The sequence below is a fragment of the Ascaphus truei genome, chromosome 1 (assembly GCF_040206685.1).
Source record: "Ascaphus truei isolate aAscTru1 chromosome 1, aAscTru1.hap1, whole genome shotgun sequence".
Taxonomy (NCBI): domain Eukaryota; kingdom Metazoa; phylum Chordata; class Amphibia; order Anura; family Ascaphidae; genus Ascaphus; species Ascaphus truei.
In genome coordinates, this window is record NC_134483.1 from 5,569,127 (window position 1) to 5,593,942 (window position 24,816).

A 24,816-nucleotide genomic window follows, 5' to 3' on the forward strand; every position below is an offset into this window, starting at 1 on the left:
AACCCTTTGCGGTCCAATACATTTTCACTAAGTGCGCCAGCAGGCCTAATTTAATTTTCGAAAAAAAACCCATATACTTTTACATTTTATACAACAGTTATATTTTCTTATAACTACAAAGCAATCAATAAATACTATTTTAAAACCATATATTATGTTAGTCTCTATATTTTTTCATTTTATGGAACTTTTTAAAACATACACCTGGGTGTAAGCCAGGTTTTCTTGGGCAAGTTTCACAGAAGTACACTGGCGACACGTTTTATTGAAGCACGGCTAGCACCGCAAGCCGGGGGATGCCCCGGCGTGCTAGCCGCACTCCCTCAGCGTGCCGCGCATCACCGATGCGCGGTCACGCGTCATCGGGTGCCTGCGCCCCCTGCACGCGCGTCCAGGGCTCCCCGAGGGAGCCCTGGTGTCCCGCGATGTGGGGGACGGCAGCAGGGGGTTCCGGGGGACCCGGCAGCGGGAGGGAGAGCGCCCCGATCCTCCGCTGCTTCGGCGCGCGCCAGGTTACTGCTGCGGCCGAGAACGGGCAAATGCTCGAATAAACTCGGCCGCAGCAGTAGGCAGTTTCTCGTCTTTGACCTTTCATTCTTCTATTGCTACACACGGCACAATCTTTGGTAGTGTTCTTTTCATTTTTCACCATGAGGTGCGGTTTACCATTTAGCCGGTCTTCAGTGTCTTGTGTTGATGGCCTGACCCGCTTTCGTGAATTGACATTTCGAACTTGCCCAACGAGCTGCTCAATCAATGCCATTGTGAGTAACTACCTTCAACTTTCTCTGCTTTCGGTCTTGATTATATAGCACAAAGCTGTTTACTATTGCGACTTCAAGCAGCCAAAAGAACATTTTCCTCCACCATTTCACCGACTTTCGCAGAAAGGCATAACTTCCGTAGTAGTGGTCTGCTCTGTCCACAGCGCCCATGTATTTGGTGTATTCCGAAATAACAGCTGGCTTTGAAATGGTTACTAAATTGCCTTTGACAACTGTACGTTGACTTTCTTCTGTGCCCACAGTATACACCGTTGAACAGATGGATACAATTCTTTTATCTTTCCATTGCAGGGCCATGATTTTATAATCCTTCTGATATGCAATGACCTTGTGCACTTTTATTGTTTTGCTCTTCATTTCCTGTGGCAAACCTTTTCGGTTGGTCATAACAGTGCCAGTGGTGTGAGTACCAAGGCGCAATAGTTCTTCGCAAAGTTGAGGTCCTGTGTAAAATCGGTCGGTAAACACATGATAACCTGTTCCGTGAGACACTAAAAGTAACATATCACACAAATGAAGGACAATTCTACAAGTAAATGGAAGGTCAGGGCGAACTAAACTCTCTAGTAGTTTTGCCGAAATAAGGAACAAATGCTACTAGGTAACCCGTTTCACTATCACATAAGCAATAAAACTCGAAATCCCCATTTGGCGGGCTTCTGTGGATTGTAACATTTCCACTGTACTCTACCCTTGAATCCAACGGTGCTTTCATCTACTGCTATATTCACCCCAGGTATAAATAGGTCACTGCACTTTTTGTTTATGTAGTCTGCCACATTTTTTTAATTTTACTCCCCCCAGGTCTAATCATCATTGGCTGCTGCGGTGGTGGAGGGCACAAATGGAGCATCCAGAAAATTTGTAAGAATCTATTTCTTGAAAACACATCAGTAAAGAAGGACATGCGATTGAGCCAATTTTGGTTGAACTCTTTCAACTCTGATTTTGAATTTAGAGCCATATTCATTATAACGCCCAGAAAGGCTTTTATTCAAATCAAATTCACCTCCTTCCAAGTATTCCAAATGGAATATTGAGGCAGAGGAGAAACATTTTGTATTTTCTCTATCGCATATCTGTTTGCTTCGGTGACAATTTGATTCAGTAGCTGGTCAGTAAAAAACTGACTAAAAAAAAAAATCAATTTCCTTTTCACACGTACCATTTGGGATTTGAACTCCAGGGCTGGGAACAGTAAAACGGTGTCATGGAAAATTAGGATCATTACTAAAGTACATTTTCCAATTATTTATTTTATTTTGCACATTTTCAGCAGGTAGGTCCTCAACATTTTTATTTTCATCCACAGCATTTTCATTTGCATCACTGACATTTTCATTTTCTGTGTCACTTGAATCTGAATTACTTGTGTTACCAGGGTTATAATCATCTTCATCACTAAAATCACATTCAGAATCACTCTGTTCTAATATACTGGCTAATTCTTCCTCAGAATAAAACTTTCGGCGTGCCATTTTTTGTGCAATAGCGACATCTAGCGGTCACTAGGAAATCCGACATTGGACCACAAGCAGTAAAATATTTTGTCGGATATATTCCGACATAGGACCGCAAAGGGTTAAAGTCATTTCTAGAGTGGGGCAAGGATGTGGCAAGTAAGTGTAGGCAGTGAACCCCCTTACTCCATCCCCGGCACAAGAACGGGGACTTACACCTTTTCAACACACAAGATACAGGGAACAGTATATTTTAGTTATGTTTAATACGTATATGCACTGATAACCTGTCAATGAACTGTGGGATTTCCGAGTCCAGAATTCCGAGGGACCAGATGGCTACCAAGCTTGGTGCCTCTGGGTCTATGCGGGGTCCAGACTTGAAAGCCTCAGGGATGCCAAGGTGTTAGAACAGGAGGAGTACTGCAGTTATACTTGAGCACCTCCATCCTGGGCTAACACAGGGCTATCTGGCCACCATTTCCCCAAACCCAGACTCTGTGGAGCCTGGACAGCGGGTGGGCTCAATATGCTAAGAGGCAGAGGTGCCAGGTTGGCGCATGCCCCTTAGCAGAATGAGAAAAGGTGCCCACCCGGCTTTAGAATACCGGAAAATTGGTGATTGGCTGGCAGGAGAATTTCCACGCACTGATTGGTTGTAGTGGTTTCTGAATGGGACACTGAAACCCATAAGAAGCGTTGCAGCCAATCAGGAGAGTAGATTCCAAGCGCCAAACCATCAGCAGCAAATTCAAAGATGCCCTGTGAAGAATACATTCAGAGCTTCAGAGATTTTGAGTCAGAAAAGTTTCTAAGTCCTGCTTTTGAGAACATAGCAGTCACGGCTGGGATTGCATGCAGATTTGCGTTCCAGGACTTTCATGAGTACCTCCCGGTCATTGAAAAGGGCTCCTACAGCGGTTGTTTGTGACAATTTCATTTAAAGAAAGATTTTATTTGTTAGCCCCGTTCCCAGTAAGTGCGTTAACTGTGTAAATTGTGTTACATTGTGTCTATGTCTCTTCCTGAAATAAATTACAATTTATTTTACCTCCTTGCTTTGCTCAATCAAATGATCCCGGTATAAAAAGGTGTTGATAAAACTGGTCTCCCGTGACAGGAAAGTTCATCTTTGAAATTCGGACTGATCTTGTGGAAGGTCCTGCAGCTAATTCTTTACATTTAAGGAATGATTTGACCTCCACCTCAAAGAGTTCAGGATTTCCAGAACCACAATTTTAACAAGGTACCATATGAAGAATTTCAAACTTATTTTCTGAATATCATCTCTCCATTTCACGAGTTTGCATCTTTTTCTGATAGTCCCTGTGCTGTTATATTTGAAGAATCTTATTTTTCCGGTTATGTAGAGGTTCTGCCTTTCTTGCTGACTGAGTGCGGTGTATTCTTTCCAATTCCCTCTCTGGATTGAGTCATAAAGGAAAGGAAGGGGGTGAGAAGCATGTGGGAGGGGAGAAAGGTGTGAGATTACCAACAGGATTACTTGAATCTGCAGCATGTGAAAGCCATGGAGCTTCCAGACCCGCTTCCCTCCTCTCTCTGAAAGTATTACGTTTTTGGCCATTTTTATTACCATAGTATTGCTACTGGTAAACAGCCCAACCCTACTCTGAACAAGCGAATTATTTCTCACCTGTATCAATTCTGTGGTGTCTGAGAAGGCTGCTGTTCCGAGAAAATCTTTTCCCACACATGTACATATGAAAGGTTTCTACCTTGTATGAATCTTCTCGTGAGATTGGAGGTAGCTCCTAGTACGGAAATGTTTCCCACACACTTTACATGTGAAAGGTTTCTCCCCTGTGTGAATCCTCTGGTGGATGAGGAGGCTGATCTTCTGTGAAAAGCTTTTCCCACACTCTGTACATGTGAAAGGTTTCTCCACTGTATGAATTCTCTGGTGTATGAGGAGGTTGCTCTTCCAAGAAAAACATTTCCCACACTCTGTACATGTGAAAGGTTTCTCCCCTGTATGAAATCTCTCGTGTTGGCGGAGGTGGCTCTGAATACGGAATTGTTTTCCACACTCTGTACATGTGAAACCTTTCTCCCCTGTATGAATCGTGTGGTGTGTGAGGAGGTTGGTCTTCTGTGAAAAGCTTTTCCCACACTCTGTACATATGAAAGGTTTCTCTCCTGTATGAAACCTCTCGTGTTGGCGGATTTGGCTGACATCAGTGAATTGTCTCCCACACTCTTTACATTCGAAAGGTTTTTCCCCTGTATGAATCCTCTCATGGGTTTGGAGGCTGCACTTCCGAGAAAAACTTTTCCCACACTCTGTACATTTGAAAGGTTTCTCCCCTGTATGAATCCGCTCATGGATTTGCATGTTTCTCTTACAAGAAAACCTTTTCCCACACTCTGTACATGTGAAACCTTGTTCCCCTGTATGAATCCTGCGGTGTCTGAGGAGGATGCTCTTCTGTGAAAAGCTTTTCCCGCACTCTGTACATATGAAAGGTTTCTCCCCTGTATGAATCCTCTCATGGCTTTGGAGGGTGCTCCTCAGAGAAAAACTTTTCCCACACTCTGTACATGTGAAAGGTTTCTCCCCTGTAGGAATAATCTGATGTTTGAGGAGGTTGTTCTTAGTACTTAACCGTTTCCCACTCCAGTTCTGCTCATCATTCAGACAGTTTTCTAAGAGAAGTAAACAAAAAAGACAAAACTCAAATGTTTCCAACCTGTAAAACAAATTACTGCAAGTAAATTACTAATAAATACTGTACTTTGAAGAATTAACTATAACACTACTTATTTAACATAACTGTCTCCTTACTCTATTCACAGTGGGGCCCTTGGATATCTAGAGGGCCCCCATTCACTTTCGTGGTGGTTCCCAAAGACCTAAAATGTGTTTCTAACAGCTCATACAGTGAATTAATATTGATACATAATCAATACAGTAATAAATACAAATTATATAACTGTACATGTACTGTACATCCTCCAAATCATTATTAACATTGACATTGTCCATGAGAAGTAAAGTTAAGGAACGCCTGGTCTATCATACTAGTGAGTTAATTATATCAACTTTGAGACACCATTGGATAATGTTTCACTGGGATTTTTTGTTTGCCTTCCTCTAGATCAAAATGCTGTAAATACAAATATAGGAGAAGTATCTGTTGTCTAACTTTAGTATTGGTGGAACTTGGACATGCAGTATAAGGTGATTTATGTTCAGTCACGCAAAAATGCGGTATGAGCACTTTGTTGTCCTCATCTGCGGTATGGCTGAGCTGAGCCGCAGAACCTCGATTGTGGTCAGACGGATTATTTGTGTTGTTGCAGTTCAGTGCGTGGCCAGCAGGTGGAGCACCGGAAATCTTCTCCTATGATAATCTGAATGCTACAGTTCAATAATAACCTAACAGGAGTCTGAAGAGAAGATAAAATGTACACTTCTTTGTCTAATGACCTTGTACATCTGTACTGTAGCAATTTCACACTACACTGGCGACACAGTTTATCACACTGCGGCCAGATCCGCAAGCCGGGAGATTTCCCGGCTTGCTAGTGGCCGCCCCTCTTCGGGAGCGTGCGCCCCCTGCACGCGCGTCCAGGGGCTCCCCGAGGGAGCCCTGGTGTCCCGCGATCGCGGGACAGCGGCAGGGGGTTCCGGGGGACCCGGCAGCGGTAGGGAGAGCGCCCCGATCGGAGGGCGCTCTTCCGCTGCTTCGGCGCGCGCCCGTCACTCTCGGGCGCGCGCCAGGCTACTGCTGCGGCACAGAACGGGCAAATGCTCGAATAAACTGTGCCGCAGCAGTATTAAAAACCACTTTGCATTAACCTAATCTGTCTCATTCCTTTTGTGTTGTACTGTACATGGCACTTTCCTTATACTCACAATATATCCAATAGGCATAACTTCAAGCCGGTATTGTATTGTATATCGTTGAGAAGTACCCATACTACAAAAAACAAAACACCAAACCAAAAAGACTGGAAGAATTCTATTTGACACAACTTAAAGCAATCATTAATGCTTAAAAGAACTCCACGCCCCGGGAAGAGGGACAGCTGCTGGGCACTGCACACATCATGGATGGGTATGTTCGATAATGGCAACTTTAAAGGGAGAAAGATTGAATAATAGACCTACCCAAACCAATCCCTCAAATGTGCCTCCACCTGAGTACCTACTCCAACCTGAATATCTGCATCCGCCCGAGTACCTGCCCCAATACCATTACCAGTAAGGACCAACCAATTCGAAAAAAAAGCTGCACCTACATCCCAACTACCTGCCGCCACCCGAGTATCTGCTCCAAGAGTACCTGCCCCAACCATAATCAAGGTAAATATACGTTTACATACAGTACTGTTCAGTACAACTGCCATTCCAAATGACCCACCTATGCGTTCTATAGACCACACATGTGCCTACATTCAAAGACCCGCCTATGCGTTCTATAGACTACGCATACACATACTGTACTTTAAGCATTCATTATTTCTTGTATATTTATAGTGTACAGGAAATAATTTCACAATTATTTTCCCAGAATTCAAGCCGTCAAAATCAAGCCAGGTGATGTCTATTAAAGTCTAAAAACTATTAAAAAAATAAATAAAATGTAATACTGTTTAGATATTTTATTTTGATCATAATGAGCACAGACATACAGTGTACATTATAATAAAAACTGTAATATGTTCTACTTTAATATTTTATTCCATCATGTGTATAGAAACTCGTCATGCAGGGGTTTCTACTTTTTTAAATACATATTTTAATCTTAGTGGGCACATAGAGACATATACATTATTTGCACACTTTTATACTAGGGCAGTATCACTGAATATAAACGTGGCAACCAAAAAAGCATTGCAAGTGCAATACACAGTGATTTGTTGTAGGGGTTTCTACCTTTTTTAATATAGTTTTATCATAGTGGGTACAGACAGATACGCTGTATACATTATTAAACTTTTATACTACTGTATGGGTGTTTCACAGAAATGATGTGTGTCTTTTTTCAACCTCATCTACTATGTAACTCAACCAGACAGTATTCTATAGTGTAAAGATAGGTAGGAGAAGACAACATGAACATATAATGTGAAGCGCTATGTACACTAATGGCGCTATATAAATAAAGACATACATACATACATACATACATACGTACGTACATACATACATACCAGGCCCAATTGTCAATTTTGTGTCACCTTTTGTCTTACTCAATAACAATACCATTCATTTCCCAAGCACGCCGCCTTGGTTAAACATTTGACTTGTCCCTTTCCGTTGCTCACATTAAGGCTGTTGCTAAATATTACAGACTTTCCCTAAGCAACATTTCCACTATCTACCCTTCCCTAAAACTCTCATATCCCATATTTTGCAACTTCCTCCTGTATGGCCCTCCCTTGTCCAAACGCTAATTTATTTAAAATGGCACCGTTAGTTATCCCACTCTCATTTTAGTCTGTCTCTGCCCCTCTTATCCCAAGATAATTTCAGTTGCTCCCCCATTAAACTCTGCTATACCCCTCCTATCTCTGCTGAACGCACTCTCCTGCTCCATTTGTCTCTATAGTATTCTCCCACCTAAACTGCGCTTACTTTTGTCTCCCTTGCTGTGCAACTCCCTCCTCCTCCTCCACCAATCCACATCTCCACCCATCTTCAAGTCATGCCTGAAATATCGTCTCTTCAATAAAAAATCCACTTAGTCTGGGCACGTGGCTAGTCCTTGCACTTCTGATGCACTTTCTTGCACCTTCAAAATGTTTGATATTGCACCTATTGTATTCTGTATGTAGCCCCTCTTCTCGGGGCCAATCACAGATCGGGCCCCCCCTCTGTACTAGGGTCTGGCTACGTGTCTTGGTGTGGTGCATACCTGCTGGCAACAGGAGGGCCCGAGTCTCCCGCGATGGTATGGGGGATGACAGGACAAGGTTTCTGGGGTGAATGCCTCCGTCTCATTTAATGGTGCAGTGCCTCCATCTCTGGTAAGCCCCAGGAACGTAGGGTGGAATCCTTCCAGAGAATCCCCCACTCAGGGACGAGGGATTCCAGTCTCACACAGTCTTTCTTAAAAGCAGCAGCAGCTCTTTATTGTCACAGCACAGCAGAATAGCAGCAGGATCACAGTCAGGTACAGCTTGTCTCTCTTCTCCCAAACTGCTCTCCCTCAGGATGGTATCTTTGTTCTCTGCCACCACCCCAGGCCAAGGGCACCCAGGGTGGGGCTAGCTCTTCCCTCACCCCCTAAACAGGGTGAGAGGAATTGGGCCACCTATCCACCATATTTCTAGCAGCTCTAATCATAGGCCGTAGGCTCTCCTTCTCCAGCTGTGCACTCCATGCACTTCTAACTCTCTCAGACTACTCACACTAACTCACTGAAACTGACACACTAAATAGATAGTGCCCTGCCCTTCATGACATCAGCAGTTACTGCCCCTGTGTCTCTGCCTTCCACACAGGGTCAGGTGGCCTACCTCCACCACTCAGGGCAGTGCTTGAGGTGGGGGAAACCCATGATAACTCCTGGCAGCCTGCCCTTACCAGGGCTTACACCAGGAGGAGGACAGATGTATAGCCCCATTTCTTACCAGAGCTACATGTAAATCACTCATTATTGCAGTTAGATTGTAAGCTCTGTATGTAGGGACTGTAGTCCTCACTGTTTTAACTTCCTGTGTAACGCAGTTGTGAAACTTTGTTTATTATCTCCATATACCGTATTGGTAATTCTGTAAAGCATTGGTGGGGCTATATAAATAAAAATATACATACATACATACATACATACATACATCTTGTGGTGCTGGAAGACAGTTTCCTGCAGTATCTCTCTCCACAACAAAATTGGGGCTCTCAGACTACAAGAGACAATGTGAACCTTAGCTCTGAGCCCACATCTTGAAGAGTGTCTAAGAATTGTGTGCCCTACACTGAAACATTTAATAACATCTAAACCATTAAAAAAAAAAATCAAAATATATCATAATAAAACTAATGTATATAATATTCTATAAGAGAATTATATAATCATATATTTAGAAATATATTTCAAAAAAGGTTATTGGGTGCTGATCAAAAACCATCAAGAGATAATAATAATATATAAATACAACCTCAGATGAACAACAACACATGGCATATTACACCGTGTCATGATTTATTTAACAAAAATAAAGCCAAAATGGAGAAGCTATGTGTGAAAAACTAAGTACACCCTTACTGCTGCCATAGGAATTAAGATGCTAAGTAGCAGACAGGTGCTGCTAATCAAATGTCCTTGATTAATTGATTATCAGCAAGTGTGACCACCTCTATAAGCTGACGTTTTAGCAGTTTGCTGGTCTGGAGCATTCAGGTGTGTGTTAACACATTGCCAAGGAGGAAAGACATCAGCAATGACCTTAGAGAAGCAATTGTTGCTGCCCATCAATCTGGGAAGGGTTATAAGGCAATTTCCAAACAATTTAAAGTCCATCATTCTACAGTGAGAAAGATTATTCAAAAGTGGAAAACATTCAAGACAATTGCCAATCTTCCCAGAAGTGGATGTCCCAGCAAATTCACCCCAAGGTCAGACCGTGCAATGCTCAGAGAAATTGCAAAAAACCCAGGAGTTACATCTCAGACTCTAAAGGCCTCAGTTAGCATGTTGAATGTCAAAGTTCATGACAGTACAATTAGAAAAAGACTGAACAAATATGGTTTGTTTGGAAGGTTTGCCAGGAGAAAGCCTCTTCTCTCTAAAAAGAACATGGCAGCACAGCTTAGGTTTGCACAGTTGCATCTGAACAAACCACAAGACAAGACTTCTGGAACAATGTCCTTTGGATAGACGAGACCAAAGTGGAGATGTTTGGCCATAATGCAAAGCGCCAAGTTTGGCGAAAACCAAACACAGCATATCAACACAAACACCTCATACCAACTGTCAAGAACGATGGTGGAGGGGTGATTATTTGGGCTTGTTTTGCAGCCACAGGACCTGGGAACCTTGCAGTCATTGAATCAGCCATGAACTCCTCTGTATACCAAAGTATTCAAGAGTCAAATGTGAGGCCATCTGTCCGACAGCTAAAGCTTGGCCTAAATTGTTATGCAACAGGACAATGATCCCAAGCACACCAAAAAATCTACAACAGAATGGCTGAAAAAGAATCAAGGTATTGCAATGGCCCAGTCAAAGCCCAGACCTCAACCCGATTGAAATGCTGTGGCGGAACCTTAAGAGAGCTGTGCATAAACAAATGCCCACAAACCTCAATGAACTGAAGTAACGTTGTAAAGAAGAGTGGGCCAAAATTCCTCCACAACGATGAGAGACTGATAAAGTCATACAGAAAACGATTACCAAGTTATTGCTGCTAAAGCTGGTTCTACAAGCTATTGAATCATAAGGTGTACAGTACTTAGTTTTCCACACATGGCTTCTCCATTTTGGCTTTATTTTTGTTAAATAAATCATGACACGGTGTATAATATGTCATGTGTTGTTGTTCATCTGAGGTTGTATTTAACTAATTTTAAGACCTGCTAAGGAACAGATGATTGTTATTATGTCCTGATATGTAAAACCATAGAATTCAAAGAGGGTGTACTTTCTTTTTCACACAAGTGTGTTTGTCAATTATAGACAATGACATGGAAGACTTCTACCATGATATCAACTAACTTAACCAGAAAGGAAATTGTCACCTCAAGATCGTTATGGGAGATTTCAATACAAAGATCTGATCCGCAGCAGAAGGAAGAAGTATCGGTTGGCAAGTACGATTTCAGTAACAGTAATGAACGTGGAGATGGATTAGTAAAAGGTTCAGAATGTGAAAACTTCTACATCATGAATGTATTCTTCAAGAAGATTCCAAATAGAAAATTATCATGGAGCTGGCCCAATGGAATCAAGAATGAAATAGACTACAGGCATACGCCACATTAACGTACGCAATGGGACCGGAGCATGTATGTAACACAGGCATACCCCACATTAACGTACGCAATGGGACCGGAGCATGTATGTAAAGCGAAAATGTACTTAAAGTGAAGCACTACCTTTTTTACACTTATCGATGCATGTACTGTACTGCAATCGTCATATACGTGCATAAGTGATGTAAATAACGCATTTGTAACAGGCTCTATAGTCTCCCTGCTTGCGCACAACTTCGGTACAGGTAGGGAGCCGGTATTGCTGTTCAGGATGTGCTGACAGTCCTATTGGACGATATGTCCTTACTCGCGAGTGTACTTAAAGTGAGTGTCCTTAAACCGGGGTATGCCTGTATATCCCAGCTAGCAGGCAACAGCGTCGCTTGGGAGCCCAAGTCCTTCTGATCGAGGCCCAGAATTTATAGTACCTTCTTTGTAGCAGTGCAAGAATTCTAACCCGCTGTAACAGCTCTGCAGCCAAGACTGATATACATTACGAATCGCAGCAGTATAGATACACTGACATTATATCTACAAGTGGATTTGTTTTAGAAGTACAGCTAGCCAGAACTTTGATAAACCAGCGATGGACTATTTTATTTTTATTTAGTATGTGGATGGCCATGTTCTAGTTAGTTATAAATACAGTTAGTAACTATCTTTCTACAAAAGTGTAGACACTAAACACAACTCTAACTACAGCAGGGAACATCACATTAAGGCTTGTGACTAGATCAGGACCTTGTTAACCCTGTGACCATAACAGGGGCACATCATCTCAAGGAGAACACCATCTCAAGGAGAACACCATCTCAAGGAGAACACCATCTCAAGGAGAACAATCATATGTGGTTTCTGCTTCCTTTTCTTATTTTGTTACAATTTGAGTTAAATTAAAAATGGTATGTCCTCCCAAATGCCCTTCTTTTAAAATTTAGATTTAATAAAGCTATTTTAAAGCAATTCATTTAAAACATTCTCTTGCGGTGCACCATAAAGGGGATTCTTTTTCTGTGTGCCCATGAGTAATTTCTGGATCTGAAATACCCATGGACTTTACTCTTAGAGGACTCTGGGTAACAAGAGAGACTGTTTAAGACTTGGCCAGTGGGATCCAGCAAGTAATGGTGTAATGTCTCAAAGAGACAAGGCAACATGAAAAAGCCAACCTTGGAATTCCTGACAAGACAGGACAGCCAGACTTACACCGCGTATCCCACACAGCCAGGCTCAGCAACAGATAACAATATACAAAGGGATACAGGTGTAAAAGAATGCAGGTATTTGGAGTATGCTCAGAGAAAATGCTATAATAACAATGATTAGTGTGACAGATTTTCTAAGATATAAGTATAAGCCCTGAATAAGATTTGTTTTGATCAGAGAAGAGTACCCTTGATTGCTTTGTCCTGCACGCAAAGGACAGAGCGGGCTATATTACTGGTATTGATGCTGCGCTCATAATAGACCATTTATACCATTTGAACACACCTCCGTGTCAGCCTCCCCATTTTACAGAAGTTTCCGCATTATCTTCACATTTATGGACTAAGAGCACAGGCAGAATACACAGGCCAAACAGTGGAAGGTGCCCTTGAAAAATGGTATTGTTTTTTCCATATGCGACCCAGCCCAACAATTGATGGTCAGAGACCCATAACTCCGCATTACCAACCTTTATACTGGTGTGGGAGAGACATATTGCTTCTCTAACTCTGCTGTATGTGGCTTGTTCCAGAATACTCAGCAGGCGTAGGGACTTCCTATGAGAGGCAATTAACCCTGAATATCCCCTAAAGGTGACCATACTATATAACTAGATAACCTTGGTCTGCACAAAAGGATATTATGGTACTCACCCACGACAGCAAATGCATCTATTTCTCTCTTTATTGGGGTCAGATGTTCCTCAGTGTTCAGCTCTTCTTTCTCTGACTTAATCTCTAACCTCTCCGGTACAATCACTGGAAAACATGCCAACGAGAAAAAGGAAAATCTATCATGTAAAGCTGGGAGTGGGGGCTCTTCACACCTCTGATACTGGTATTTGATATCCAAAATATCTACTAAACTCACTTAACAAGTGTTGATTCATGGTAGTATTGGGCAGTGCTCCTCTGTCCATGCTGGTAGTGGGCAGTGCCCCTCTGTCCATGCTGGTAGTGGGCAGTGCTCCTCTGTCCATGCTGGTAGTGGGCAGTGCCCCTCTGTCCATGCTGGTAGTGGGCAGTGCACCTCTGTCCATGCTGGTAGTGGGCAGTGCGCCTCTGTCCATGCTGGTAGTGGGCAGTGTGCCTCTGTCCATGCTGGTAGTGGGCAGTGCTCCTCTGTAGGTGCTGAGATAGGAGGTTCCTCGGTTTATATTTGTTGGGTGACAGCTGTGCCTGTATAAAAGAGAAGAAGAAATGTAATTAGTATGATTTGTTTTCTTGGATAAAAAAAGCGAAAGAACCATCAGAAAGGAAGGTCCGTGGTTCCACATACATGGAATCTGCTTACTACATATGCCAGTCTAACAGGATCGGAGGCCTTCTGCCAAAACATGTAGTTCCAAGTTCAATGGTCACCAGTGGAGACCAAGTTACCTATCAACATCCTGGAGACGTGTGCACTACTTTATGCGATTCAAAGAATGAGTCCAGTCCTAAAAGACCTTATATTCAAAATGTTGTCGACAATGTCACAGAAGTGACAAGGGGGCACACAGTGTAAATGATCTCAGAGAGGTCTCCAGGATCTGGAGATTTGCTGGACGCAGTTCCCCATCTTTCAGTTAAATATATTTCAAGAGACAAAAATATATAAAAGGCAGACTTATTGAGCAGATAAGCTGTCCTGCCAGGAGAATGGGAACGGTGTCCGCAGAAATTCCTGGACATAGTACATTGATGGGTCCTTCAATTAATAGACCTCATGGCTTCTGGGGAAACAAAAGGTTGCTCAGTTTGGCTCCAGATACCAAGATCCCGAGGCTACTATTTGGGACGCCATGTTAGTCATATGGACGTTCCCTCTCGTACGTGTTCGCCTCTCATTCTATTACTCCCGATGGTGATAACCAAAGTCAGGAGACCATGCAAATTTATACTGATAGCGCCTCATTGGCCCAGGTGGGCATGGTTCGCAGACCTAATGAACCTTTACACAGACATTAGAGAGATAAGATGGGCAGCTGAAGTGGAATTGTCAATACGTATGTTAAAGTCTCCCAGCTGTCAGAAGAGTGGAAATGAGGGAGCCAGGCTGCAAAGTTGTAAACAAGTTGGATCCAGGAGGATGGTGGATGACAGTGACACAGCGGGAATGGGGGAAAAGATGTTCAGCGTGGAATTCAAAGTATGCAAAAGAGAGGGAGGGAAATGGGGGTAAGACATGAAAAGAGCAGTGTGGGAAAAGTAGTGTGCTACCAGGGTCTATTCCCTGGGCTGGGGGGTGTCTGAGGGAGAGACCCCGTAGGAGAGTGCGGCAGGAGAGGCAATGTCTGAGGGAGAGACCACCGAAGAGAGTGCTACAGGAGAGGCCCCCGTAGGAGAGTGCTATATGAGAAGCGGTGTCGGAGGGAGAGACCACTGTAGGAGAGTGCTACAGGAGAGGCGGTGTCTGAGGGAGAGACCCCGTAGGAGAGTGCGGCAGGAGAGGCGGTGTCTGAGGGAGAGACCCAAGTAGAGAGTGCTACAGGAGAGGCGCTGTCTGAGGGGGTGGGCCTGGTTTACGTAATAGCTAGCATGGTGAGAGAATTGGAAATGAACAGGCCATTTATTGCAGAGTTTGTTTCTGGCAGATCATGCATTCCATAGGGCAGGGGTGCGCAGACTGGGGGGAGCGAGATTTTTTTTGGGGGGGCGCGGCGTTTACAGAGGTCCCATGCTCTTAAAATAAATGCCAGGGAACCGCCCAAGGCATCTGTAACTCGCTTACATTGACTCAGGTGGCTTCAGGGGATGCGTCAAATGATGCCGCGGGTCACGTGACGTCACGACCCCGCAATTTCATTTGACGGTTGATTCAAGGTAAGGGGGGTGGCACGAGCAGTGGGGGAGAGCAGGCCATAGGTCACAGGAAAAGGGCAGCGAGAGGTGTAATGGGGAAGAGGTTGGAGTGATTAGCAGTGGGTGGTGAGAATGAGACTGTGGGTCAGTGTGTGGGACATGAGAGGTTTGGTGTGTGGATGGGGTCAGGATTGGGACACGTTGCCATATTAGTAGTACTGACGAGGAAGAGAGAGATTTGTTTTTTAGTGAATGAGGTGTGATGTGATTTATGCCATTTCTTCCTTCACAATACTATAAAATGACTCCCATTCTCTGTCCCACGGCTAATACACCAATAATGCATTATACTTTCTCTTATTCTCGTATTGATTACTGCAACATACATTAATCTCACTTTCCTACCTCACAGCTCCACCTTACAATCCATTCACAATGCTGCTGCTCAACCCCTCTGCTCTTCTAGACCCGTCTCTGCTTCTCACCTCTTGCAATGTCTCTGATGGCTTCTTGATGTAGCCACGTCTTCTGTTCCCCTCCCCCCCGACCTCCGCGGAGAGCAGGGACCCCCGTTGTGTATCAAGGAGCTGCGGGGGCGTTGCCGGGGGCTCTCGGCGGTAGGTGCCACAGTTTGCAGCCATGTTGCGCGAGGTTCGCGCATGTGCAGTAGTGCGGGAGTCGCAGCGATCTTCAGACAGCTTGCGCATGCGCAGGACAAAGCGCGCAAAGCAGGGCCAATGAGATAGAGGCTCTGAGCTGGGACTACATATCCCATGAGTCTTGGAGGCACCACATGCAGTCAGATAGCTAATAGCATTCGAGGGTTCTCCTAAAAAGGGAAGTAGAAAGCTGACAAGAGAGCACAAGTGTCAGTAGGTGTCAGGAGAGGATAGGGGAAGGAGGTGCAGAGAGGCAAGTAGCCTCTGCATTAGGCCAGGAAACCCTCTAGGCCCTGAGTTAGAACTTATCTTGTGGCTGCTATAGGGACAGGCCTAGGATAGGGACCCTGCCCCCTTTAGTACTGAAGGAAGAGTGAGGGACACAGCAGAAGCTAAATACCCCGGTGAGAGGTCTGGGACCAGGCCTTCTTAGTAGCGAAAGAGAATGTCATCAGGGTGGGACCACCCCTAAGGGACAACAGCCCCAGCAGACTCCAGGACATCGCTGAGGAGATCGTGGATCGGCAAATCCTTAGTGAAGATATCTGCGGGCCCAGGTGCTGGAGCACTGGGCAGGTATCGTTAATAAGTGCACCAACAAAGTACACACACAGATAGTGGCAGCGCTGATGACAGGACAAGGGTGGGAAGGGTTGTACTGTGGACACGGTGTGGGGTACGCCTTGCAGGGTGCGTGGGCAGTTGTACTCTTAGTCATTATAGAGAATAGAGTGGTAAGAGTTATGTACATTAAATGCAATTTAATTTTACAAGTGTCTGTATTCATTGTGATTGGGTCCTGTGAGGGCTACTCCCACTCCCTTGTGATCCCTCCCAGGTAGAGGCGCTGCACCGTATTGTAAGTAAATCACCTCAGGCTCTCCGTGGCGGAGGCTTAGGCTCCTGGGAGCCAACAGGTAAAAGGGCACCACCGGTATCTTTCTTTGTTCAGGGGGGAAACAGGGCTACACTATTAATCTCTGTATAAACTACACAATTATAACCCTGTCCTCTGAGGCTCTAAACTCCTCTGCACCTCCATATATCTCACCTCAGATCTCTTGTTACACCCGTACTCGCCTCCTAAACTCAACACCAGGACGCCTCATCTCTGCACCATTTACCTATACAGCCCTCTCCCATGTTACTGCCTTTCCCATAATCCCTCACTCCCTACGGAACTCTCTTTCACTCAATAGTCACCAAACCCCTTCACTTCTGTATTCAAACCCTCGCTGACAATGCAACTAATTAAAGTATCTCATGAAACCCACTTTGGGGCAGAATATATAAAGGTGAATCAGTCTTGTATCCTCCCCAAGATAACCAAGGTGCAGTCCTGCTGGCCTCTCTCTAACCCACTGGATATATGTGTAATACACAACACGCTGGGATTCCCATTACTGTATATTACAGTCTTCAGTGGTTAATCCAACAACATCTCTAACTAAATATTACAATGTGGGAGAGATCCCTGTGACTCACAGCTCATGGACCCTCTCGTCACAGCTCATGGACCGGCAGCTCTCCTCTGTGGGTGCAGGATGGGTAACAGCTGGACCTGTGGTTCCCCTCTGTGGGTGCAGGGCTGGGTGCTGGACCTGTGGTTCTCCTCTGTGGGTGCAGGATGGGTGCTGGACCTGTGGTTCCCCTCTGAGGGTGCAGGGCTGGGTGCTGGACCTGTGGTTCCCCTCTGTGGGTGCTGGACCTGTGGTTCCCCTCTGTGGGTGCTGGACCTGTGGTTCCCCTCTGTGGGTGCTGGACCTGTGGTTCCCCTCTGTGGGTGCAGGATGGGTGCTGGACCTGTGGTCACCCTCTGTGGGTGCAGGATGGGTGCTGGACCTGTGGTTCCCCTCTGTGGGTGAAGGATGGGTGCTGGACCTGTGGTTCCCCTCTGTGGGTGCTGGACCTGTGGTTCCCCTCTGTGGGTACAGGATGGGCAGCAGCTGGACCTGTGGTTCCCCTCTGTGGGTGCAGGATGGGTGCTGGGCCTGTGGTTCCCCTCTGTGGGTGCAGGATGGGTGCTGGACCTGTGGTTCCCCTCTGTGGGTGCAGGATGGGTGCTGGACCTGTGGTTCCCCTCTGTGGGTGCAGGATGGGTGCTGGACCTGTGGTTCCCCTCTGTGGGTACAGGACCTGTGGTTCCCCTCTGTGGGTGCAGGATGGGTGCTGGACCTGTGGTTCCCCTCTGTGGGTGCAGGGCTGGGTGCTGGACCTGTGGTTCCCCTCTGTGGGTGCAGGATGGGTACTGGACCTGTGGTTCCCCTCTGTGGGTGCAGGGCTGGGTGCTGGACCTGTGGTTCCCCTCTGTGGGTGCAGGATGGGTACTGGACCTGTGGTTCCCCTCTGTGGGTGCAGGGCTGGGTGCTGGGGAGATGATCAGATGCTTGCTGAGCTGTAACCTCCTACTGGATAGGGCAGAGAGGCTTAACTCACACAGATAAGTGACTGTAATTTATAGGGGCCCCTAATTGGGACTGGTCCCCACACTATGCTAAGCGCACTGAGACATGGAAGTATCTGTATTACCAGTAATCTCCTCCTACCGGGTGAGGGCAATGTGCAGCTCTCACACCCTCCCTGTATCACTGCCTGCTACATCCGGGTCACAGCACTATGTCCTACTGCGCATGCTCACACTCAGGGCATCATGGGAGTTGTAGTTTTCTAGCCTTCAGTACCAGTGACACATAGAAGCAGCACAGTAACATTTCCCAGACACTGTGCTAGGCAGAGAGAGTTACTTCTGCATGTAGCTGTGTATACACCGCCTGCTCCCTCACTGCTCCCTTTTGGCCAATGATATGAAGGAGGTAACCTGGGGATAACATAACCCCTGAGGTTTTAATACAGCTAAAGGACTAAACTTATATCCATAATGTTCCCTCTGTCTCACCCCTCCTTTCTCTCTCACAGGGGGCTGGGGAAGTAACAGGGCAGGGCTGGGGCAGTAACAGGGCAGGGGCAGTAACAAGACAAGGCTTGGGATATATCCCCTGTTCTCTATGAATCTCCCTCTCAAAGAGCAGGGCAGGGGCAGTAACAGGGCAGAGCTGGGGCAGTAACAGGGCAGGGCTGGAGCAGTAAAAGGCAGGACTGGGGCAGTAACAGAGCAGGACTGGGGCAGTAACAGAGCAGGACTGGGGCAGTAACAGAGCAGGACTGGGGCAGTAACAGAGCAGGACTGGGGCAGTAACAGAGCAGGACTGGGGCAGTAACAGGGCAGGGCGGGAGCAGTAACAGAGCAGGGCTGGGGCAGTAACAGAGCTGTTGTTTTTGCCTTTGAATTGCAGATTGCTTTGATTTCCTCATTTCTTTTCCAAGTTGCAGCCAAGACAATAACAAGCCCCCCCCCACTGCTCCCCACACAGAGCCCCCCCCCCCACTGCTCCCCACACAAAGCCCCCCCACTGCTCCCCACACAAAGCACCCCCCAGAGCTCCCCACACAGAGCTCCCCCCCCACACAGAGCTCCCCACACAGAGCCCCCCCCCCCCCCCACTGCTCTCAACACCGAGGACTCCCCCCACCCCCACTGAGCAGAGCTGAGCTGTAAAGTTCTTATCAGAGCCCTGAGCCTGAATTCTGCTGCCCCCAAATATCACTCACACCCTGCCTGTGGGACTTAATAAAGGGGCAAGGGTGGGACAAGGGCAATAACGTGTCAGGGGAGGGAAAGTGCAATAACGTGTCAGCGGAAAGTGCAATAACGTGTCAGGGGAAGGGAAAGTGCAATAACGCGTCAGAGGAAGGGAAAGCGCAATAACGCGTCAGGGGAAGGGAAAGTGCAATAACGTGTCAGGGGAAGGGAAAGCGCAATAAGGTGGCAGGGGAAGGGAAAGTGCAATAACGTGTCAGGGGAAGGGAAAGCGCAATAACGTGTCAGGGGAAGGGAAAGCGCAATAACGTGTCAGGGGAAGGGAAAGCGCAATAACGTGTCAGGGGAAGGGAAAGCGCAATAACGTGTCAGGGGAAGGGAAAGCGCAATAACGTGTCAGGGGAAGGGAAAGCGCAATAACGTGTCAGGGGAAGGGAAAGTGCAATAACGTGTCAGGGAAGGGAAAGTGCAATAACGTGTCAGGGGAAGGGAAAGTGCAATAACGTGTCAGGGGAAGGGAAAGTGCAATAACGTGTCAGGGAAGGGAAAGCGCAATAACGTGTCAGGGGAAGGGAAAGCACAATAACGTGTAAGGGGAAGGGAAAGTGCAATAACGTGTCAGGGGAAGGGAAAGTGCAATAACGTGTCAGGGGAAGGGAAAGTGCAATAACGTGTCAGGGGAAGGGAAAGTGCAATAACGTGTCAGGGGAAGGGAAAGTGCAATAACGTGTCAGGGGAAGTGCAATAACGTGTCAGGGGAAGGGAAAGTGCAATAACGTGTCAGGGGAAGGGAAAGTGCAATAACGTGTCAGGGGAAGGGAAAGTGCAATAACGTGTCAGGGGAAGGGAAAGTGCAATAACGTGTCAGGGGAAGGGAAAGTGCAATAACGTGTCAGGGAAGGGAAAGTGCAATAACGTGTCAGGGGAAGGGAAAGTGCAATAACGTGTCAGGGGAAGGGAAAGTGCAATAACGTGTCAGGGGAAGGGAAAGTGCAATAACGTGTCAGGGGAAGGGAAAGTGCAATAACGTGTCAGGGGAAGGGAAAGTGCAATAACGTGTCAGGGGAAGGGAAAGTGCAATAACGTGTCAGGGGAAGGGAAAGTGCAATAACGTGTCAGGGGAAGGGAAAGCGCAATAACGTGTCAGGGGAAGGGAAAGCGCAATAACGTGTCAGGGGAAGGGAAAGCGCAATAACGTGTCAGGGGAAGGGAAAGCGTAATAACGTGTCAGGGGAAGGGAAAGCGCAATAACGTGTCTGGGGAAGGGAAAGTGCAATAACGTGTCAGGGGAAGGGAAAGTGCAATAACGTGTCAGGGGAAGGGAAAGTGCAATAACGTGTCAGAGGAAGGGAAAGCGCAATAACGTGTCAGGGGAAGGGAAAGCGCAATAACGTGTCAGGGGGAGGGAAAGTGCAATAACGTGTCAGGGGGAGGGAAAGTGCAATAAGGTGTCAGGGGAAGGGAAAGTGCAATAACGTGTCAGGGGAAGGGAAAGCGCAATAAGGTGTCAGGGGAAGGGAAAGCGCAATAACGCGTCAGGGGAAGGGAAAGCGCAATAACCTGTCAGGGGAAGGGAAAGCGCAATAACGTGTCAGGGGAAGGGAAAGTGCAATAACGCGTCAGGGGAAGGGAAAGTGCAATAACGTGTCAGGGGAAGGGAAAGCGCAATAAGGTGTCAGGGGAAGGGAAAGTGCAATAACGTGTCAGGGGAAGGGAAAGCGCAATAACGTGTCAGGGGAAGGGAAAGCGCAATAACGTGTCAGGGGAAGGGAAAGCGCAATAACGTGTCAGGGGAAGGGAAAGCGCAATAACGTGTCAGGGGAAGGGAAAGCGCAATAACGTGTCAGGGGAAGGGAAAGCGCAATAACGTGTCAGGGGAAGGGAAAGTGCAATAACGTGTCAGGGAAAGCGCAATAACGTGTCAGGGGAAGGGAAAGTGCAATAACGTGTCAGGGGAAGGGAAAGTGCAATAACGTGTCAGGGGAAGGGAAAGTGCAATAACGTGTCAGGGGAAGGGAAAGTGCAATAACGTGTCAGGGGAAGGGAAAGTGCAATAACGTGTCAGGGGAAGAGAAAGCGCAATAACGTGTCAGGGGAAGGGAAAGCGCAATAACGTGTCAGGGGAAGGGAAAGCGCAATAACGTGTCAGGGGAAGGGAAAGCGCAATAACGTGTCAGGGGAAGGGAAAGCGTAATAACGTGTCAGGGGAAGGGAAAGCGCAATAACGTGTCTGGGGAAGGGAAAGTGCAATAACGTGTCAGGGGAAGGGAAAGTGCAATAACGTGTCAGGGGAAGGGAAAGTGCAATAACGTGTCAGAGGAAGGGAAAGCGCAATAACGTGTCAGGGGAAGGGAAAGCGCAATAACGTGTCAGGGGGAGGGAAAGTGCAATAACGTGTCAGGGGAAGGGAAAGTGCAATAAGGTGTCAGGGGAAGGGAAAGTGCAATAACGTGTCAGGGGAAGGGAAAGCGCAATAAGGTGTCAGGGGAAGGGAAAGCGCAATAACGCGTCAGGGGAAGGGAAAGCGCAATAACCTGTCAGGGGAAGGGAAAGCGCAATAACGTGTCAGGGGAAGGGAAAGTGCAATAACGCGTCAGGGGAAGGGAAAGTGCAATAACGTGTCAGGGGAAGGGAAAGCGCAATAAGGTGTCAGGGGAAGGGAAAGTGCAATAACGTGTCAGGGGAAGGGAAAGCGCAATAACGTGTCAGGGGAAGGGAAAGCGCAATAACGTGTCAGGGGAAGGGAAAGCGCAATAACGTGTCAGGGGAAGGGAAAGCGCAATAACGTGTCAGGGGAAGGGAAAGCGCAATAACGTGTCAGGGGAAGGGAAAGCGCAATAACGTGTCAGGGGAAGGGAAAGTGCAATAACGTGTCAGGGAAGGGAAAGTGCAATAACGTGTCAGGGGAAGGGAAAGTGCAATAACGTGTCAGGGGAAGGGAAAGTGCAATAACGTGTCAGGGGAAGTGCAATAACGTGTCAGGGGAAGGGAAAGTGCAATAACGTGTCAGGGGAAGGGAAAGTGCAATAACGTGTCAGGGGAAGGGAAAGTGCAATAACGTGTCAGGGGAAGGGAAAGTGCAATAACGTGTCAGGGAAGGGAAAGTGCAATAACGTGTCAGGGGAAGGGAAAGTGCAATAACGTGTCAGGGGAAGGGAAAGTGCAATAACGTGTCAGGGGAAGGGAAAGTGCAATAACGTGTCAGGGGAAGGGAAAGTGCAATAACGTGTCAGGGGAAGGGAAAGTGCAATAACGTGTCAGGGGAAGGGAAAGTGCAATAACGTGTCAGGGGAAGGGAAAGCGCAATAACGTGTCAGGGGAAGGGAAAGTGCAATAACGTGTCAGGGAAGGGAAAGTGCAATAACGTGTCAGGGGGAGGGAAAGTGCAATAACGTGTCAGGGGAAGGGAAAGTGCAATAACGTGTCAGGGAAGGGAAAGTGCAATAACGTGTCAGGGGAAGGGAAAGTGCAATAACGTGTCAGGGGAAGGGAAAGTGCAATAACGTGTCAGGGAAGGGAAAGTGCAATAACGTGTCAGGGGAAGGGAAAGTGCAATAACGTGTCAGGGGGAGGGAAAGTGCAATAACGTGTCAGGGGGAGGGAAAGTGCAATAACGTGTCTGGGGAGGGAAAGTGCAATAACGTGTCAGGGGAAGGGAAAGCGCAATAACGTGTCAGGGGAAAGGAAAGTGCAATAACGTGTCAGGGAAGGGAAAGTGCAATAACGTGTCAGGGGAAGGGAAAGCGCAATAACGTGTCAGGGTAAGGGAAAGTGTAATAACGTGTCAGGGGAAGGGAAAGCGCAATAACGTGTCAGGGGAAGGGAAAGCGCAATAACGTGTCAGGGGAAGGGAAAGTGTAATAACGTGTCAGGGGAAGGGAAAGCGCAATAACGTGTCAGGGGAAGGGAAAGTGCAATAACGTGTCAGGGGAAGGGAAAGTGCAATAACGTGTCAGGGGAAGGGAAAGTGCAATAACGTGTCAGGGGAAGGGAAAGTGCAATAACGTGTCAGGGAAAGGGAAAGCGCAATAATGCGTCAGGGGAAGGGAAAGTGCAATAACGCGTCAGGGGAAGGGAAAGCGCAATAACGTGTCAGGGGAAGGGAAAGTGCAATAACGTGTCAGGGGAAGGGAAAGCGCAATAACGCGTCATGGGGAAGGGAAAGCGCAATAACGTGTCAGAGGAAGGGAAAGCGCAATAACGTGTCAGGGGAAGGGAAAGTGCAATAACGTGTCAGGGGAAGGGAAAGTGTAATAACGTGTCAGGGGAAGGGATAGCGCAATAACGTGTCAGGGGAAGGGAAAGTGTAATAACGTGTCAGGGGAGGGAAAGTGCAATAACGTGTCAGGGGAAGGGAAAGTGCAATAACGTGTCAGGGGAAGGGAAAGTGCAATAACGTGTCAGGGGAAGGGAAAGTGCAATAACGTGTCAGGGGAAGGGAAAGTGCAATAACGTGTCAGGGGAAGGGAAAGTGCAATAACGTGTCAGGGAAAGTGCAATAACGTGTCAGGGGAAGGGAAAGTGCAATAACGTGTCAGGGGAGGGAAAGTGCAATAACGTGTCAGGGGAGGGAAAGTGCAATAACGTGTCAGGGGAGGGAAAGTGCAATAACGTGTCAGGGGAAGGGAAAGTGCAATAACGTGTCAGGGGAAGGGAAAGTGCAATAACGTGTCAGGGAAAGTGCAATAACGTGTCAGGGGAAGGGAAAGTGCAATAACGTGTCAGGGGAAGGGAAAGTGCAATAACGTGTCAGGGAAAGTGGAATAACGTGTCAGGGGAAGGGAAAGTGCAATAACGTGTCAGGGGAAGGGAAAGTGTAATAACTTGTCAGGGGAAGGGAAAGCGCAATAACGTGTCAGGGGAAGGGAAAGCGCAATAACGTGTCAGGGGAAGGGAAAGCGCAATAACGTGTCAGGGGAAGGGAAAGTGCAATAACGTGTCAGGGGAAGGGAAAGTGCAATAACGTGTCAGGGGAAGTGAAAGTGCAATAACGTGTCAGGGGAAGGGAAAGCGCAATAACGTGTCAGGGGAAGGTAAAGCGTAATAACGTGTCAGGGGAAGGGAAAGTGCAATAACGTGTCAGGGGAAGGGAAAGTGCAATAACGTGTCAGGGGAAGGGAAAGCGCAATAACGTGTCAGGGTAAGGGAAAGCGTAATAACGTGTCAGAGGAAGGGAAAGCGCAATAACGTGTCAGGGGAAGGGAAAGTGCAATAACGTGTCAGGGGAAGGGAAAGTGTAATAACGTGTCAGGGGAAGGGAAAGCGCAATAACGTGTCAGGGGAAGGGAAAGTGTAATAACGTGTCAGGGGAGGGAAAGTGCAATAACGTGTCAGGGGAGGGAAAGCGCAATAACGTGTCAGGGGAAGGGAAAGCGCAATAACGTGTC

At 46.8% G+C, this 24,816-nt stretch overlaps 2 protein-coding genes across 2 annotated transcripts in view; both read right to left on the bottom strand.

Moving 5' to 3' along the window:
• The window catches only part of LOC142469066 (uncharacterized), a 144,649-nt gene extending 127,485 nt beyond the window's left edge, over positions 1–17,164 (bottom strand). Inside the window, exon 1 of the mRNA XM_075576059.1 lies at positions 16,883–17,164. The gene's annotated coding sequence lies outside the window, so the exon portion shown is untranslated. The remainder of the gene's footprint in view (positions 1–16,882) is intronic.
• On the bottom strand, positions 584–18,231 carry LOC142469683 (uncharacterized). Its single transcript, XM_075576295.1, has 4 exons — positions 17,317–18,231; positions 13,260–13,567; positions 13,043–13,147; positions 584–4,909 (listed from the first exon to the last, which is right to left on the bottom strand). Exons 1-4 carry the CDS (start codon positions 17,343–17,345, stop codon positions 3,978–3,980), a joined length of 1,374 nt encoding a protein of 457 aa, XP_075432410.1. The 5' UTR covers positions 17,346–18,231; the 3' UTR covers positions 584–3,977.
• Between the last annotated feature and the right edge of the window lie 6,585 nt (positions 18,232–24,816).

Bases quoted from the DNA above. Each gene is read 5' to 3' on its own strand.
- LOC142469683 (XM_075576295.1), bottom strand. From the start codon at position 17,345: ATGAGCTGTGACGAGAGGGTCCATGAGCT. The intron at 13,148-13,259 runs GTGAGTTTAGTA...CATGTTTTCCAG, and splicing joins CATGAATCAACACTTGTTAA to TGATTGTACCGGAGAGGTTA. The intron at 4,910-13,042 runs GTGAGTACCATA...TACTTCTCTTAG, and splicing joins AGATGCATTTGCTGTCGTGG to AAAACTGTCTGAATGATGAG.